The following is a 17,252-nucleotide window of genomic DNA, read 5'->3' as shown; positions in this document are numbered from 1 at the left end:
TAAAGTGTCTGGTTTATGTATAGTAAAGCCACTCTTGTTAAGAAACAGGCTTTAAATAACATAATTATCGCGTTATTTTCATCTCATCCTTTTTCTTTTCTGTTCCTGTGTTTTCTGTTTGCCGGGGTGGGCGGAGCTACAGAGCTGGACAGCCAATAGGAGAGTGAGTTGAGTTTAGCGCGTGCTCCCGGGCCAGGATGTAAACAAAGCAGGGAGCTGTCAGCTGTCACCGCCGGAGAGGTCCCACCAGCCTGCTCTCCGCACATATTCAGCGTTTAGCACGAAATAATGTGCCTTCATGTTCAGGTGAAACAGCGTACGTGTTCCCTAGTTGACAATGAAAAAGCCAAATGTGATTTAACGATACACTTCTCAGAATACGTTGGACAGAGGAGGCAACACCACACAGCTGAAATAGGCTAATGTCGCCCCCAGCTGGCTTCAGGACGGGCAATGCACTTTGTTTGAATACTTCCACATTACAGTCAAATCAGTCAATTTTTCTTATTCCTTACATTGAAAGTAAAAATATGGGAAACATATGTTTTAAAAGTACGAACAGTTTCAAATGAATGAACATCAAAGTGCACTGTTTTTAACACATATATGCATTTAATTACACTTATAAAGTCTTCTAGTCTCTTCAAAGTGTTGTGTCGTAGATTGCTGGATGTGTTTCAGTTTCTTGCAGATGTTTCACTTCTCATCCAAGAGGCATCTTCAGTTCTAACTAACTGGAGGGAAGTTGCAGATGCAGTTGCAGTTGCAGAGTCATCAAGGACACATCTGACTTAAGTTATCTAATAAATGTAGTGGAGTAGAAAGCACAGTAATTGCCACCAAAATGTAGAGGAGTGGAAGTATAAATGGCAGAAAATGGAAATATTCAAGTGAAGTACAAGAACCTCAAACTGAAGTACATTACCTGAATAAATGTACTTAGATACATTCCATCACTGGATGTTATTAAATAATTGATTGGATTAAGCTACTTTGGCAATTTAATGTTAGGGGAAAGTATCAGCATCATGTCTGTGGATTTAGTCCTCACATGAATGTGTCAGTGACAAAGCCATGGACTTCACTTCCTGTCATGATGCGTAAATGGGAAGTTCTCTCAATCTCATATCGAGGGAACGAGAGAGGAAGCAGCAGTCGTTTCTGCACACAGGCTCTGTAGCAGATAGATATTCTAAACGACACAGTGGGAGTTTCTATTCGAGCAGAGACACCAGAAGCTGTTTCCACTTTCCGTCTGCAACATGAAGCTGGTGAAATTCATCTTGATTGTCCAACTTAGCTGTTTTTGTCAAGGTAAGATATACAGATGTATGATAAACTTTCTGAAAGTTATTTAAAAGTATTTCAGACACTGCCTGTTCTGCTGTGAGTTTTGGACTTCATTTTTATCGTCTTCATTGAAACAGGCTGTAGCCGAGATAATAATAGATTTTTTTTGGCTTTATAAATTAATAACTATATTCAGTGCAATTTTCCAACTTTGTTGATACAATTAGCGGCTCTCACTTAAATTGGATACAGTTTAGCCTAAACTGTAGCTCAAAAGACAGCATCTAACACACATTATTATTTTTAAATGAAAACCATAAAACACTTGAAAGAAGGTCATTGTTGTCAGTAAAGAGAATTGATAAAAGCTGATATTTTCCTCTGATTTATTATCCTGTATGTGTTGTCTCTATTTTGATCTTTTCATTTTACATGAAAAGGTTGTGTGGGCGTCTTTCCTGTAAGACAGGCTTTGGTTTCTGCTTTTAAGGGCAACTTGCCATCATATAACAGCCATAACGGCATTAATAAACCAGTTTCATAATAATTACTGACTTGGCAACCGTTCATTCAGGTAGACTGGTTTTAATGTTTGTTCTGCACAGACATTTTAAAGAACATATTTAAAACTTAACACAAGGTCAGTTTAAAACCATTATTAGAAAATACTCAATTCTTGGCTGTAACTGTCTTTAACTGTTTTCTTGATAATCGTTTTGTGTGTATAGTATTTTGAGTTTTATAACTCTCTGCAGCTTTAGAAATCAGGGCATGCCCTCAATTTTTGCCACTCGAAAATTAATCCACACCGTAAATTTAACATGATTAAAGAACACGCTGCTATTTGAGGGGGAGAAATATTTTTCTAACAAACTACTGGCAAAAGTGTTGTGAAGTTTGCTTCATATATTTCAGTGTATTTCAGAAGAAATAGTGTATATGCTGTAGATTGTTTGCATCAATCTTAAAGAAGCACTCTGTAGTTTTTGGGAAGACATTTTAATTAGAAAAGAAAGATCGTTTTTGACTGATTTCTTTTATGCCTAAACACACTTAATTAACTTTTTTGTGAGTGAATAAAAAAACCTGTTCAAAGGACAACACAATTTCATAATGTTTTACTTTGTTGATATTAGGCTGCCCCTGCCACCTTTCTAGCTTCAAACAGTGTTGTGGAGACCCTATTTCCTCTGAGAACAGCTTCTTTTTGTTTGAATTTCTTCTCCAAAACTACCTTTACATTGTTGATGGTTATTTATGATTTCTAAGATGTTTATTCATGACGCATTACATTTCACTAATTTGACTCCTCTGAATCATTTGAATCCTTTGTTTGGGTGCCTTAAAGTAGAAAGCATGAAGTTGGTGTATCGAGAGACTCACAGCTGAGTTCTATGTGGAGAAGATAAATGTTGTTTAAGGTTTATTTAGAAGATTAAACATTGTATATTAATGTATTTGTGGTGTGACACCCACACTGCACAACATCCACATGCTGAAACACGCTATTCAGAACTTGGTCAAGCGGTTCCTCTTCAAAAGTGTTTGATGTGGCGTGTGTTTTTGAGTGTGTGTGTGTGTGTGTGTGTGTGTGTTGGCCTGTATAGGTTTTACATTCACACTGTCTTTTCCATCTTCATTTCAGCCTTGCAAAACTCATCCACTCCAACTGATGTCCCAGTGACAGCACCGGAAGAGGAGTTCAACAGTGAGTTAAATGTTTTTCTTTAATGCAAATTGTCCAGGAAAATAATCTTTCTCTCTCTTTGTCTCTCAAACTCATGTACCCAAAACACACAGTTGTAGCAGAATTTTGTACTTTACTTCTTGTCCAGAGCCAGGATAAACCCTCTATGCAGATCATGTATAAATATTCTTCCTCTCACTGTCACAGGATGTGGGGTGACCTGCTTGTGAAACGCGTCTTGGTGAATTTTGCAGGTGCAAATCAAACACTGAGACAGCGAAGAAGCGTTCTCCCACACAGACTCTGGTTTGCTCTGCAAGCGACCCTTGTGCTTGTCGGTGTGCGGCTTTGTGCTCAACTGCAGCCTCGCGGGCAAAGTGTTCTCCCAGAAACGTCTCAGTCCAGAATATTTACACTCAGAATCACTGAAATCTTATAGTCTAACCTTGAGTAAAGTAACGCCAGCAGTAATAATAAAATATACTGTGTTTCTATTGGAGTTTACGCTTTGAAACAGAAGAAAAACACAGTAAACTGTTTCACACTTTTTGTTAGTTTTATAGATACAAACATGAAATTTGGTTGAAGAGAGAAAGAGAATCAAACCAGAGATGTTGTTGTTATATGGTGCACATATTAACCGCAACGGCACCACTAACACTTGCTGCGACACGTACACATACAGAAAGTGCTTCATATTGCTGAACTAGTCAGGTTCAGTCGCTCATTACAACGACCTGAATACCCGACAATCTCTGTAAGTTATTCTATTTGAGAGAAAGAGGTAACAGGAGCGCTGTTAATTGATCAGGTCGAGGCAAGCTTACACAAATTGCTGTAATTCTTTTAGTCTGTTAAATAACGGCCTTTTCGATTGTTAATGACATTTTTTATTTTGGTCATAAGTCTTCCCCTGTTTTCTAAAATAATGTAGTTATCAAATTCTACATTTAGATGTTAAATTATTGGTGTCAGTAAAAGGAAGTGGTAGAGATTTTATCTCATCTCCTGTTTTCATCGTAAACTCTGACTAAACGATCTCACTTCAAATCAAGGAAACCTATCACTTTGAAATTACCAATTAAAGTAGACTAATCATTTTATGTTGTTAAAACCTTTTAGCTCCTGCAAGTAAAGTCAACTTTTAAAATTTACAGTGTACTTAATGCGTTTTTGTGTGTTTGACATCACACATTTGACATGGATAAAGGTTGTTACCTGAAGCATACTGTAGAATTATTTTTCTATTCAAAATCCTGAAAGAATCACAGTAGTGTTGACAAAATATTTTAAAGGAATCACTTGATATTACTTTAAAGTGACCCAAGATTTTTTCCTCTCCTTCTTTAACCTTTAAAGAAACTTTTACCTTTAACATTTTCAGAAATTACTGCATGAATTCGGATGAAACGAATAACCTGTCTGGTATCTGTGAGTGAGTCATTTATGTGTGATGTTGTGGTGTTCTTTCTCTTTTTACATTTCACCACACTGCCCCTATTCACGTGATTAAACACCAAAATTATAGCATGGTCAGTGGTTTCTCTTTAAATGAGTAACTTGTTTAGTGGTTAGATGTGTTTGATGCAGCTTTTTATAGACCCGAGGCTGTTACTATGGTTAGATTTAACAAAGCCATCACTGTTTTGTCTACATCTGACAAACAAACACACACATCTGTCTATGTGTGTAAGAAGTCACTACAGCACCAAATGTATTAATTCACAGCTGAAAATAGTCCCCCAAAAATATTCATTTGTTTGAGTTACACTAGCTTAAGGAGCGGCTTTGGGAAGGGTCTCCAGAGAACAATAATTGACATTGATCACATAAATCATTTTGTATGTCTGCCTCTGTCTGTCCTCAGGTGACCCTTACATTCACAGACGTGCCGGTGAATGCAGCTTCACGCTCAGGATGCCGGGAAACAGGAGCAGTGAGGACGTGCCACTAGCAGCAGACTCTGCAGATGTGCTGCTTGAACAGATCTGTCAGGATCTTGACTGCGGCCGCGTCTATCAAGTGAAAAAAGCCAGCCGACTTTCTAATACCACCTGCTTTCACGACTGCTTGTACCAAGGTGGTCGTTTGCAGAACTGTTCGCAGAGCGTGAGAAATGGCTGCACGGTGGTTGCTGAAGCAGTTTGTGGTAAGGTTTTTATTCTTGCATGTTGTAATATTTAGATCTTAAAGCTGAACTTGAGAACTTTGGCACAGATGGCTTTGAGAAAAACACTGTAAGACATTTTATTTTGTTCAACACGAGCATTAATCTTTAAATAACAGCTTTTATTTCTCCCCGACTTCTCCGTCACATTAAGGGAGCATAACAACACAATATTGTATTGGTAAATGAGGAGAACCAAGAGAAGAGACAGATAAAAGCTTTAAACTGGCACAGTTGGATGTTTACATCATAATGAAACTATGGCCGTCGAGACAGGTTCCATATAAGCTGTGATTTCAACACCAGGATTCAGGATAAGTGGTCAGTCAGTTTAGCAGCCTTGTACCATTTCTGCTTTCACATCTCTGTGGTGGAAAATGTGACAACACACATAAACCCTTCATGTAAATACCAAGTGCCACAATTAAATATATTAATAAAATGATTTAATATCCATTGAAGAATTCATTTTAGTATTTAAATTTTAAGTTTAAGTTTTTTTGTCCAATATTTTGCAATCATTATTTTTTTTTTTTTTGGATAAACAACAAGAAAACTCATCTGGAGTTAACCTCACATTTTTAACTGCATAATATGGTAACACAGCTCCCTGTCAAGTGAAGGAAATAAGTAGATAATGTCTGATTTTGGATGTTCCGAAACATATTATAGCAAATTTGAATACAATATCAACATCCTCTTTATAGTAAAAAGTCCAAAATAATGGAAAAATTACCAATTTGAAAAGTCTGATATGAATGTCTCTCCTCTGTAATCCGAATCCCTGCCTGTCATCATAAGCAGATAGACTGACATCATGATAATGTCCTCAGGAAACCAGGCTGTGCGGCTGGCGGGAGGTTCAGACCGCTGTGCTGGACGGGTGGAGCTGTGGAGGGATGGGAGGTGGGGCACGGTGTGTGACGACCAGTGGGACCTGCGGGGGGCCGACGTGGTGTGCGCCCAGCTCGGCTGTGGTTACGCCCTCAGTGTGACGGGACAGGATGGCTCCTTCCCTCCAGGCAGAGGACCAGTCCACCTGGACGAGCTGAACTGCACAGGCCAGGAGGAGAACCTGTGGGCCTGTCCGGCTGCACAGGATGAGTCCGACTGCGGACACAAGGAGGATGCTGGTGTCGTCTGTTCAGGTCGCAGTCCAGTTCAACAGACATATTCATACTCAAGAGAAACATGAGTAGACATTAGGGATGCATGATATCGGAAAATTAAATTATCAGCCTGATATTGGCATTATTTGATTATTATTACATCATCCACTTTGCTCACTATATATTAGCCTTTCTTACCAAACCACACCATCTATAACAGAAAATCCTTTGTTGATTTTCCTCTAGTTTCACAGTTTGTACTTCTCCTGTGTCTCTATGCAGAGATGAGAGCAATCAGACTGACTGGAGGTCTGGACCGCTGCTCTGGTAAAGTGGAAGTCCACCGTAACGGCAGCTGGGGGACGGTGTGTGACAACTGCTGGGACAAAAAGATGGCCGCCAGAGTGTGCTCCATGCTGCAGTGTGGCGAGCCGATACAATACTCACAGTTTGTTCCTCCTCTCCCTCACAACAACGGCACGCTGTGGTACTATATGTGCTATCAAAACGAGCGTAGTCTGTGGGAGTGCAAGGAGATAGCCAATAAAACGCATCTGTGTGCGTCGTCCAAAGCATCTGGTGTCGTCTGTAATGGTGAGTGATACAGTGTTTGTGCACATGTGAAAATACCAGGTTAGGATGAAATATTAAATGAATCATTTTTTAATTTTATACTTTTGTAACATATACAAATCAAAATGAATATTTTGTTAATTCAAAATATACAAGTTTTGCCTTGTTTCCAGCTAATTCTGAGCTCTTGTGTAAAATAATATTCGCATATAATTATTTGACTTTCAATACAGGTGACGCATTTTGCATGCTGAGCACAGATATCTGATAATTTCTAGATGCATTTTGATAATAGTAATATAATGTCATAGAAACATTACAACATTTAACTCCCAACATCAATCTTCCGGTATTTTCTGGGTTGTTGTTCAGTATTTACAGAATCATTCCCGAAAGATTCAGTTGATTCTAAGCTCATTTTGCTTATACAGATAAACCAGGTGAACACTTGATTCTTTAATTCCTTGTCTTTATTTGTCAGCTCGAACACAAACTGTGTTGAACTAAACTAAAAAAAGTTGATTTTCATCCTGCAGGTTCCCTCGGGTTTCCTGAAATGACCACAGCCTCAGCTAACACGACTGTGACGATCGGCTGGACGACAGGTAAATATGACTAAAACAGACACATATTAGAATATATTTATACATGGTACTTTAAATATTCTTTGGCTCATACTGTTGTGTTAAAGCAAAAATATGTTACGTAATATAACATACAAACTAGTGACAAGAAACCTTTGTTTGCCAAACTTAAAATGCTAACTTTTACTGTTATGATATACATGATACCTTCATATGACGTGAAAATGTTGTCTTCTAACAATAACATTTTTATGTTATAACCTGATAGTGATTCCTTTTTGTGGTTTGGCAGCAATGTGCTTCCGTACATTTCAACCCGAAATCAAAAATACATCTCTCTACCTTGCTATTTATCTATCTATATTGTTTTGGTGTGAGTTAACGTTTTTAGAGATATCCGCCGTAGAGAATTCGACCTTCACTTGAATATGTTGGAACTAGATGGCAGTCAGTGTGACTGTGGACTCAGACATGAATTTCAGCAGCCATATTAAGACAGCTACAAAGTCAGCCTACTATCACCTTAAGAATATATCCAGGATAAGAGGGCTTATGTCTCGGCAGGATTTGGAGAAACTTGTTCACGCATTTATCTTCAGCAGACTCGACTACTGTAATGGTGTCCTTACAGGACTCCCTAAAAACTCCATCAGACAGCTGCAGCTGATTCAGAACGCTGCTGCTCGAGTCCTAACAAGAACCAAAAAAGTAGATCACATCACTCCAGTTCTTAGATCTTTACACGGGCTTCCTGTCTATCAAAGAATAGATTTCAAAGTCCTGTTGTTGGTTTATAAAGCATTGAATGGTTTCGGGCCAAAATACATTTCTGATCTGCTGCCGCGTTATGAACCATCCAGACCTCTGAGATCGTCAGGTACCGGTCTGCTTTCAGTCCCCAGAGTCAGAAGGAAACATGGAGAAGCAGCTTTCAGTTACTATGCGCCACATATTTGGAACAAACTCCCTGAAAATTGCAGGTCTGCTCCAACACTCACCTCTTTTAAATCAAGACTTAACACATTTCTTTTTGCCACTGCTTTTAACTGAAGTCTTTGAACTGCATTATTACTCTGAGTTTTTTTTTTTTTTTTTATAATGCAATTTTTAATGTCTTTTAAATGAAATGTTTGTCTTTTAATGTAATTTGTGTGTGCCTGTAAAGCACTTTGAGTTGCCTTGTGTCTGAATTGTGCTATACAAATAAACTTGCCTTGCCTTGCCTTGCCTTGCCAGTCAAAGCCCCCAAATTATACATTCATTAACTCAACAGTACTCATTAAACCATTTACTCGAGATAAACAGACCTTGTTGTGAGTAGTTCAACGTGCATCCATTATAACGTAGAGCGGGCCGACATCTGTACCGCCGATATTTCCAAAACTGAGTGATAAAACAAGCTAATAAATAAATAGCACGACAGGTAGGAAGAGAAATATGTATTCATTAAGGGGTGAGCTGTCTCAGTGTGTTATACAAGTCATAGCAACCCTGGAAATTATAACCATGTAGGTCTTGAAACAACAACCAGATGACGATGTGTATTCTTTCTTCTGAAGGTGCGCCCACGATCGGCCCGTCTAAAGGCAACTTCTTGCCGTCTACAGAGCTTCTCGGCGCCGCCACTGTTTGTCTTGTGCTCCTCGTGTTTCTCATCACTAACACGGTGCTCTGCTGCCATTACAGAAGACGACACGGTTGGTTTTGATCACTGTTAAGATTATAAAAAATCCTTCAACACATGCCTTTATTAGACAGCAGACACTCCAGACACACTTAAACACTCAACATGAGCTGGACATATCATTCAGTAATCAGTAATAATCTACATCATGGTGATTACGTCCGCAGCGCTCCTGCTCCATCAGACGCGCTCCGCCCCGCGACCTTCCTCTGAACATCACCACAACAGCTACCAGGACAACGTCAACCTCATCAGTGTGAAGACTACCACGCCTCAGGCAGACGGTCAGTGCCAGGAGACTATTATAGATAAAAAAAAGACTGAATGTGTGAGCGGAATTGAATACTAACACAACTCTTGTCTGTCTCTGTAGCCGGCAAATATTATGTATTTGTATTCATGCACAGTAGTGAGATAGTTTCAGAGTTGTGCAGCATCTACAGAACGTATAGTCGTCTCATCAAGTCCTTTTTTGTGTGTTTGTCTCAAAAAGCCCCCTCCGACCCCAGGTATCTTTGGACCCAGCTTAGTAGTGTTGACAGCACGTCAGTAGATACAGACTATGAGCAGTATGACCCAAGCAATGAGCCGTCTGACCCTTTGTCTACCTTTCGGAGTGAGCTACCTTCTTTTATTTTCCTCTCCATTTGTATTTAATCCTGTGTGTGTTTCTCGATCTTTGCCTCTTAAGATGTTTCTTCTCGATGTGTTGCTGCATTTTTGCGGTTGAGGATGCTCTGCTGTATGCCATGTGTGCAGTCTGTGCAGATCAGCACTGAATGTTGCAGGATGATTAAACAATGCTTCGTGTGCTTCATTATGTATCCAGATTCTCAGAGGTACAGAACAGATGTGAACCCTTTGATGCAGCCCTCAGGTCTCGACACCCTCTGTGAGGAAGGTGAGTCACTCTTAGTTTGCAGAGATGTCACAGTGAGGAAGAGGTTCACACGCTGCAGATCAAGATGATATTATCACTGTACAGTGCTGCTGCTGCTGCTGTTCCAGGAACCATCAGAGGGAGTTTTAATCATGGCTGGGACTTTTTCTGAACACTTTCACGTGTAGGAGTGTATGGGTGTAGAAAGGTCTTCACCAAAAGTCATTTTTGTTCAGAAGAACTTAACAAGGAAATCTTTTGAGTAACATTGGAATGCTACTGCAGATAGTGGTCGAAAGCCTTCTGTGGCTCCAGTAGAAGTCGCATGTCGTCTCATAATTTGCCTTCAGTGATGTCACTCAGTGGTAAGTTGCGTTGTGGGTAAAGTAGGAGCAAGGACGAAGAATGCATGGTGGGAAAAAAGTGATATCTCTGGTTCTGCTGTATCGATTCAGTCCATAATGGGTCCAGCTGTGTTATAGGAGTCCAATGCTCGACCAGCTTTTCAAGTGTGGCTCCTAGATTACCCACAATGCATCTAAGCCACTGAGTCACCAAGCTACAAAAAGCTTGAAAGGGCACCATGTACGCATTTGAGACATATATTGCATAACCCAACACGAAAGTCTTTGAATCTTTCCACACTCCCATAAGCAGTGAAAAACACCTGTACATTTACTTTAATGTGTACATTGATGGTGCTATTCAGGCGTTAAACTTTCTGAGCCATAAAGTTATATGAGCCATTTTCAAGAGATTCACTTTATTTGTGCTTGTTAAATTATACTTTGTCATCAGTGTCTTATTTTGATTTGATTTTCCAGGTAATGAACCCAAAAATGAAGCGATGGGAGCCTTTACGAGCTATAACGGGGACCCTCAATATGCCCGAGTGTCGAAGATCTCAGTGGACTCGTTCGACAGCTCCAGCACCTCCTCTGGAGAATGCTACGAAAACACAAACGGCCAGGTCGAGGTCACCCCCGGTCAGTCGAGTTCACTCCCCCACATCACCTTCCCCATAAATCCAAGATGGGACTAGAAGAGATAAGCAGCTCTTTACTTTAAAGAGACAGTGGCAGGAGTATTCACACCATTCATGTGTTTTTACATAAATTTTGCAATTTGACTATCAGTGATAACATGTGTATTGCTGGTTGTTTTAAACAGTATTTTTGGGAATTTGACGTTAAGGAAAATGCAATTTTTTATCTATTGTGAATATAAGATTCCTCGTCCGGCCTCACCTCAATAATTTTTGTACAGTCCCTAAACTTAAAGCTCTGTGTTTCACTTATTTTTACGTAAGAAGGTGTGAAAAATAGCGGAAACTTTCTTAAAAAGCTCTCACAGGTTAGATAAATACCTGACCTCTGCTCTCACGTCCTACAGAGCCAGAACCGAGCCAGTCATCTGCTGTCAACGAGGCTTCTTATCCTGTCAGGGCCAACGATCAATTTTTCTTTGGACAAACAACAAACCTGCATAATCTAGGTACAGATGTTACTGCAAAAGATGTTACACATGATGGAAAGTAAGATCCACAACATGCGCTGATCTTTCTTTTTACTGTCCGATCATCAGGGGATGAAGATGACGGCCCCATCTACTCTCCTGTGAGCCCCGACCAGGAAACTTCATCTGATGAAGACTACGATGACATCGACACCTTACAGTGAACAGAGGATTTAACCTGAGCATCACAGAGAGACGAACAAAGAAATATCAGACTGAAGAGAATGTTTGTGAAATCTTGAACTGCACTGAAAGGAAACTTTAAGACCTGTTTAGACGGAGGAAACCTGAGAAGCATCATCGGCTGGTTTGTAGGCTGACGTGAGCCTAAACATCAAACCTAGACGTGACGGTATGTGTCGTGTTCTCTGAATGTAGAAGAAGCTGTAACATTTCAACTGCAACTTTTAGATTTTATTATATTTAACTAAAATGTTTTTTTTTTAAACAAGTGTGTATTGTAAATATTGTGCTAATTCTTGGATTTAAGTACAAACTACTATGTATCTATAGCTGTGATGTGCACTGCATGGCTGAAAGTATGAAGACACATAAACATCACACCCACATGTGATTGTTGGCTATTCTAAAACCATCTGCTACTTTAACAGCCTCCACTCTTTAAAGGTGCATTATGTAGTTTTGGGAAAGACATTTAAATCAGAAGAGAAAGATCTTCACTGACTGGTTGTTTTTTTTTTATGCCTAAACAAACTAAATAAACAAACTTTCTTTGTTTCCATGACTGAATCGGGTGAATAAACAAGCTGACCTTAAATGACAACACAATTTCACACTGTTTTACTACAAAATGCCCCTTTAAGTCAGGCGTTTCCCAATCAGCCACAAGAACATTAGTGAGGTCGTACACTGCTGTAAGGTGAAGGCAGGGCAATTTTATCACATTTTATCACAGAATTAAATATTCAAACAATGACATAAGAAATAATTCAGATTATTGTATTACAGACATGCATCGAGACAAAAACATTGGTTTTAAGGATACTTCAGAAATACAGCAGTTTTGGGGAATTTTACTGTTTTTCCTACTTTCCTTAAGTCAGCCATTGATAAATGCCCTTTAAAAAATGTATAATCTGAAATCTGCAGTCTGAAATTCTGTCAAATAGTAGTATAACACCATCAAATAACTTGATTATGATCCCACAGGCATCCAGAATGGATTCAGAATCAGATAGAGACAAACCCTAGTAGGGCTGATATCTATCTATATAACTATCTGATCCAGTATTCAACATTATTCTGATTGCTGGACTCAGTGTTGTTTTTTTTACTTTTTTTCAAATCTGATATGCTAAATTAATTAAAAAAAAGGCACTATGTCAGTTGTGATGAAGCATGCCTTCTCAAAGTAACGTGGGTAAAAAGTACAATAATTGACTAATTGACTAAATCTGGTGGAATGGTGGTATAAAAGAGCAGAAAATAGAAATACTCATATTCCATCGCTGTATACATGCAACTCCAAAGCTCATTGGCAAGATAGTTATATGTCCAAGTTGTAGACTTTGAAAACCTCTGGTCTAAAATATAATTGTTTTGCATTGGCATTGACATTTAATTAATTGGGACTAAGGTGCACAGTTCAACCCATAATAAACACAAGAACACATGTGTCCTCATACTTTTGACCATAAGTGTATCCAATGTGCTCATGTTTGCAACAAATCATCCTTGTTATCAGACTGTTGAGTCGCACCACAAGGTGGCACTACAGGCTTGTACTTAACTAAAAGTTGAAGTGCCTGACAGGAAAAAAAACTTGTGATGCCATAAAATGTTTGCAAAGGCATCTTTCTTAGGCTGTAAAGCTTTGTGACAAACACCCATACACAGTGAGTGAGAGAGAAGTCAAAACTATACACTGAGGGGGACTAAACATGGTCCAACATAAACCAGCAGAGCAGTCTGAAGCCAGACTGTGCACGGCTTTCCTCGGTTCATTACATCTGCAGCAGCTGCAGAGCATCAACGCTTCCTCCTGATGCCCTGAATCAAAGTGATGTCTTGTTTTGTGGAGGTAAATATGACAAACTGCCTCAAAGCACCTGTAAAACTTTTAACAGCAGCGGCGAACGCACAGATGAACATGGATTAGCTTCAGCGTGAGAAGTGGGAGTGATGATGCATGAGACTGATAACCAGCAGAATAGGGTGTTTTTTGACTGGAAGGTATTTGGCAGGGAAGAGGAGGAGGTTAAGTGTGTGTGGAGGCGAGAGGAGTGGGGGGGAGTGAAGCGGGGTAGAAAAAAGGAGGAGGTGGACGGAGAAGTCGGCGAAGATAAAACGTGTCTGAGAGAATCATATATTACAGTCAAATTTAGTCCAGAGCCCTGCATCGAGATAAACAGGCGAATTAACGACCAGATCTCCTTATGAAACTCAATCTCTTTCACATGCCAGAGAGTCCGGCACACACACACACACACACACACACACACACACACACACACACACACACACACACACACACACACGAACCACTTAACAGAGATTCCATCTAAAAGTATGCGGTTTGATATATTACAGATCCTCCTCGAACAGTTTGCTTTTGTTTCATTCCGCTCTCAAAGATTGATAAATCGGAATCTTAAAATCTGTGGATTTACAGTCCTGATTAACATCAAGGGGGAGAAATGTGGTGCACCAGTATTTCAAGTAGTTCGCAGTATTTGAGGGATTAGAAGATCAACCCTCTGTTTTTACTTTGTTCATTAAATCAGTTACACACAAAGGATTACAGCTCCTTAAGACCCTAAGTTGCTTAAAGTGTCCCGGCAACTGATTCGGGCCGAGTTTAAACTTTTGAACTCTGTTTGTTGAAAGATGCCTGGAGTCGACAGTACATGCCTGCAAACATTATATAGCGCATGCTAGAACCTGAAATTACAGCTGCTGCACTCTGTTTGGGTTTGACATCCTCCCGTAAAACTTTATGTGAAGAATATTGCAACAAGAGTTTAGCCAGTTCCTTTTTTCTTTACCTTGGAGCAGGGAATCATCGGACAACACGGGTTACATTTAAAGCAGTTAGTTGCTGTTCAGTAATAAACAGCAACTAACTGCTTTAAATGCAGTTTATAAATCCTTGTGGACGTAAGACACTGGGGACATTAAGTCTGTGGGACCATGAAAGGTTAGGAACATAGAACCCTTTGTCATGTTCCCATTAGGTACCTTATAATTCTGGGTAACATAGGTCCCTGGAAACATAGGAACTGGAAAACAAGGAACTTCAGGAACATAGGAAATATGGGAACATTGGACCTTGTGGACATAAGACACTGGGAACATTGGACCTTGTGGGCATAAGACACTGGGAACATTGGACCTTTGGGACATAAGACACTGGGAACATTGGACCTTGTGGGCATAAGACACTGGGAACATTGGACCTTGCAGGCATAAGACACTGGGAACATTGGACCTTGTGGGCATAAGACATTGGGAACATTGGACCTTTGGGACATAAGACACTGGGAACATTGGACCTTGTGGGCATAAGACACTGGGAACATTGGACCTTTGGGACATAAGACACTGGAAACATTGGACCTTTGGGACATAAGACACTGGGAACATTGGACCTTTGGGACACAAGACACTGGGAACATTGGGCCTTGCAGAACTAGGACACTGGGAACATTGGACTATGCAGAACTAGGACACTGGGAACATAGAACCCTGCGTCATGTTCCCATTATGTGTCATATAAATTGGGGGACCATAGGACGTTGGGAACATAGAGCCCTTTGTGTAACCCAACGCAACTTCGTATTCATTGTTTCTTTTGTCAGTCAGCTGGTCCAAGCTGTCCATATTCTGAGATGCGTGACTTTAAGTATTAGCATTATAACAAATGTCGAAGAGTTTTCTTGCTTCTGCCCTCTAGTGGTCAGATAAACCCTGATTCCTGCAGTTATTCTGAGAATATGAAGAGATTTTTTGGGAGCTTTATTGTTTTATGAACCAAAGACCACGTGTGTTATCATCTTATTATGAGCTTGTTGTTAATTTTGAGAATAAAATTGCACTTTCACCTCAATAAAGCAACTGTGATTCTGTTCAGGAAGTATCAGTGTACAGTTTGTATGTGTAAATGTATTATTTGAGGAACAAAACATCACATTATATACTATATATATATAAAATAACTGAAAAACTAACCAGGCTGTAAGTGCTTTTACAACAATAAAAAGAAAATGCAGAACCACATGCTTTAACATGTCTAATTAGTGTCTCACTCCACTGTGACCTTGCAGGTTTTGCTCTTGACTTGGCCGTTGTATTGGCACTGCTCTTTGATTACCAGGGACATGTTGCAGGATGGACTGCAGCCAGTGAAATGCAGTGAGGTCATCAGTTTAGGTAGGGACCCAGATGGTAAAAGACCCGGGCGAAAAATCCCCCTCAGCTTATTAATCAAAGCCTTTTTTCCTTTGGCCTAGCGATGGCTAAGATTTATACTAATTCACTAATATTCCCCTCTCCTGATTAGTCACTCTCACAGTGAATCAGCCTGTAGTTTGGCTGTAAACGACCTAACAGGCTGGAGATCGGGTGCACTTGCGAGGCCCAGTAATAGTGTTGATTACTCCTCACTCATTAGGTTGCTTTCACTGCTGCCGCTAAGCCCTCATCAGGAGCTTTTTGGCTGAGCGGCCGGGCAGGGGCCCTGATCCAATTCACCTTTAAAGTTCAGTGGACCTGTCTGGGTTGCCGCGGGTCAGTGCATCGCTCTCCATGCTGTGCACTCCCAGAGAGGCCCTCATTACCTCATTTCCTGTTACTACTGTACCAGACAAGAGCTTGAATCTCATGGTTTGGTTGTGTGGAGTTTGCGATGTTAGTCGCAGGTGGTGTATTTAAACTCTGGAAGAAAACACTTGTTAAAATGATGTCTCTGGAGGAGAATGAACGTGATAATCAGCCATTATTAGCAGTCTACAGGGGCCCTGAGGGTCAAAACACAACACCAAATGAAACACATATCAAAACGTTTCTGACAACAAATTAATGAATTAGAAAACCAAACATTTTAGAAAACATGATATTTATGAAAGCATATTATTTTACAAAACACATTTGGAAAATGTAAAACAAATACAAACCAGAAGATGCAGCAACGTGAAAACAAATTAGACAAACTAATAATAACTAATAACTAACTAATAACGCAGCAGTAGAAAAGGTCATTCTTGTTTGTGATGGACAAAACCAAACTTGAATTAAATCTTTCTTCATAATGTACTGTTGACGAAACCTTGATTTCATCTGATTACACAAGAGAAAAGCAAACTTTGAATATCATATTTTATTTCTGCCAATGGATTTTCCTAAATTCTACATACTGGACTATTAAAACTGTCTGAACATTCAGTGTTAGTTAGTTAGAATTAATGACCACAAACAACTATACAATAGTTCACAACCATACCATATTTTAGCCTGACTAAATAACCCAACGGTAATAAAAAAAACAACAACAACAACAAAAGCATTGACACAGAGTCAAAACTATCCTTTGTGTTTATTGTAAAATTCAAAGTAAAAGAAAACCCTGATTATTTTTTCTGTTGTTGGAAACACAACAATTTAAGTGGAAACTATCAAGTCAGAGCTACTCATTTTATTTTATATATTAGTCATGCCTCAGACAAACTGTTTTTTCTCCTTAAATAAAAAAACAAACAAACAGTGAGTTCAAGGTCCTATTTGTAAGAAAAGTAGATTTTTGAGTCT

General features: G+C 39.5%; 1 protein-coding gene across 2 annotated transcripts; it reads left to right on the top strand.

Moving 5' to 3' along the window:
• The first annotated feature begins 1,140 nt into the window (after positions 1-1,140).
• LOC115578301 (T-cell differentiation antigen CD6-like) lies at positions 1,141-15,578 on the top strand. 2 transcript variants are annotated; one of them, XM_030411189.1, is made up of 13 exons: positions 1,141-1,314; positions 2,936-2,998; positions 4,845-5,126; positions 5,978-6,292; positions 6,536-6,847; positions 7,363-7,431; positions 8,970-9,107; positions 9,262-9,378; positions 9,588-9,710; positions 9,924-9,995; positions 10,799-10,960; positions 11,367-11,468; positions 11,559-15,578. In XM_030411189.1, the coding sequence occupies exons 1-13, from the start codon at positions 1,263-1,265 to the stop codon at positions 11,651-11,653; spliced, it is 1,902 nt and encodes a 633-aa protein (XP_030267049.1). In that variant the 5' UTR covers positions 1,141-1,262; the 3' UTR covers positions 11,654-15,578. The 2 variants fall into 2 exon arrangements, with proteins under 2 accessions (XP_030267049.1, XP_030267050.1); XM_030411190.1 differs by lacking the exon at positions 9,588-9,710.
• The last annotated feature ends 1,674 nt before the right edge of the window (positions 15,579-17,252 follow it).

Source organism: Sparus aurata, chromosome 3 (assembly GCF_900880675.1).
Source record: "Sparus aurata chromosome 3, fSpaAur1.1, whole genome shotgun sequence".
NCBI classification, from domain to species: Eukaryota; Metazoa; Chordata; class Actinopteri; order Spariformes; family Sparidae; genus Sparus; species Sparus aurata.
Note: the sequence above shows the minus strand (reverse complement) of the source record. Positions and strands in the feature narration are given on the sequence as shown.

Bases quoted from the DNA above. Each gene is read 5' to 3' on its own strand.
- LOC115578301 (XM_030411189.1), top strand. From the start codon at position 1,263: ATGAAGCTGGTGAAATTCATCTTGATTGTCCAACTTAGCTGTTTTTGT. The intron at 1,315-2,935 runs GTAAGATATACA...TCTTCATTTCAG, and splicing joins ACTTAGCTGTTTTTGTCAAG to CCTTGCAAAACTCATCCACT. The intron at 2,999-4,844 runs GTGAGTTAAATG...GTCTGTCCTCAG, and splicing joins ACCGGAAGAGGAGTTCAACA to GTGACCCTTACATTCACAGA.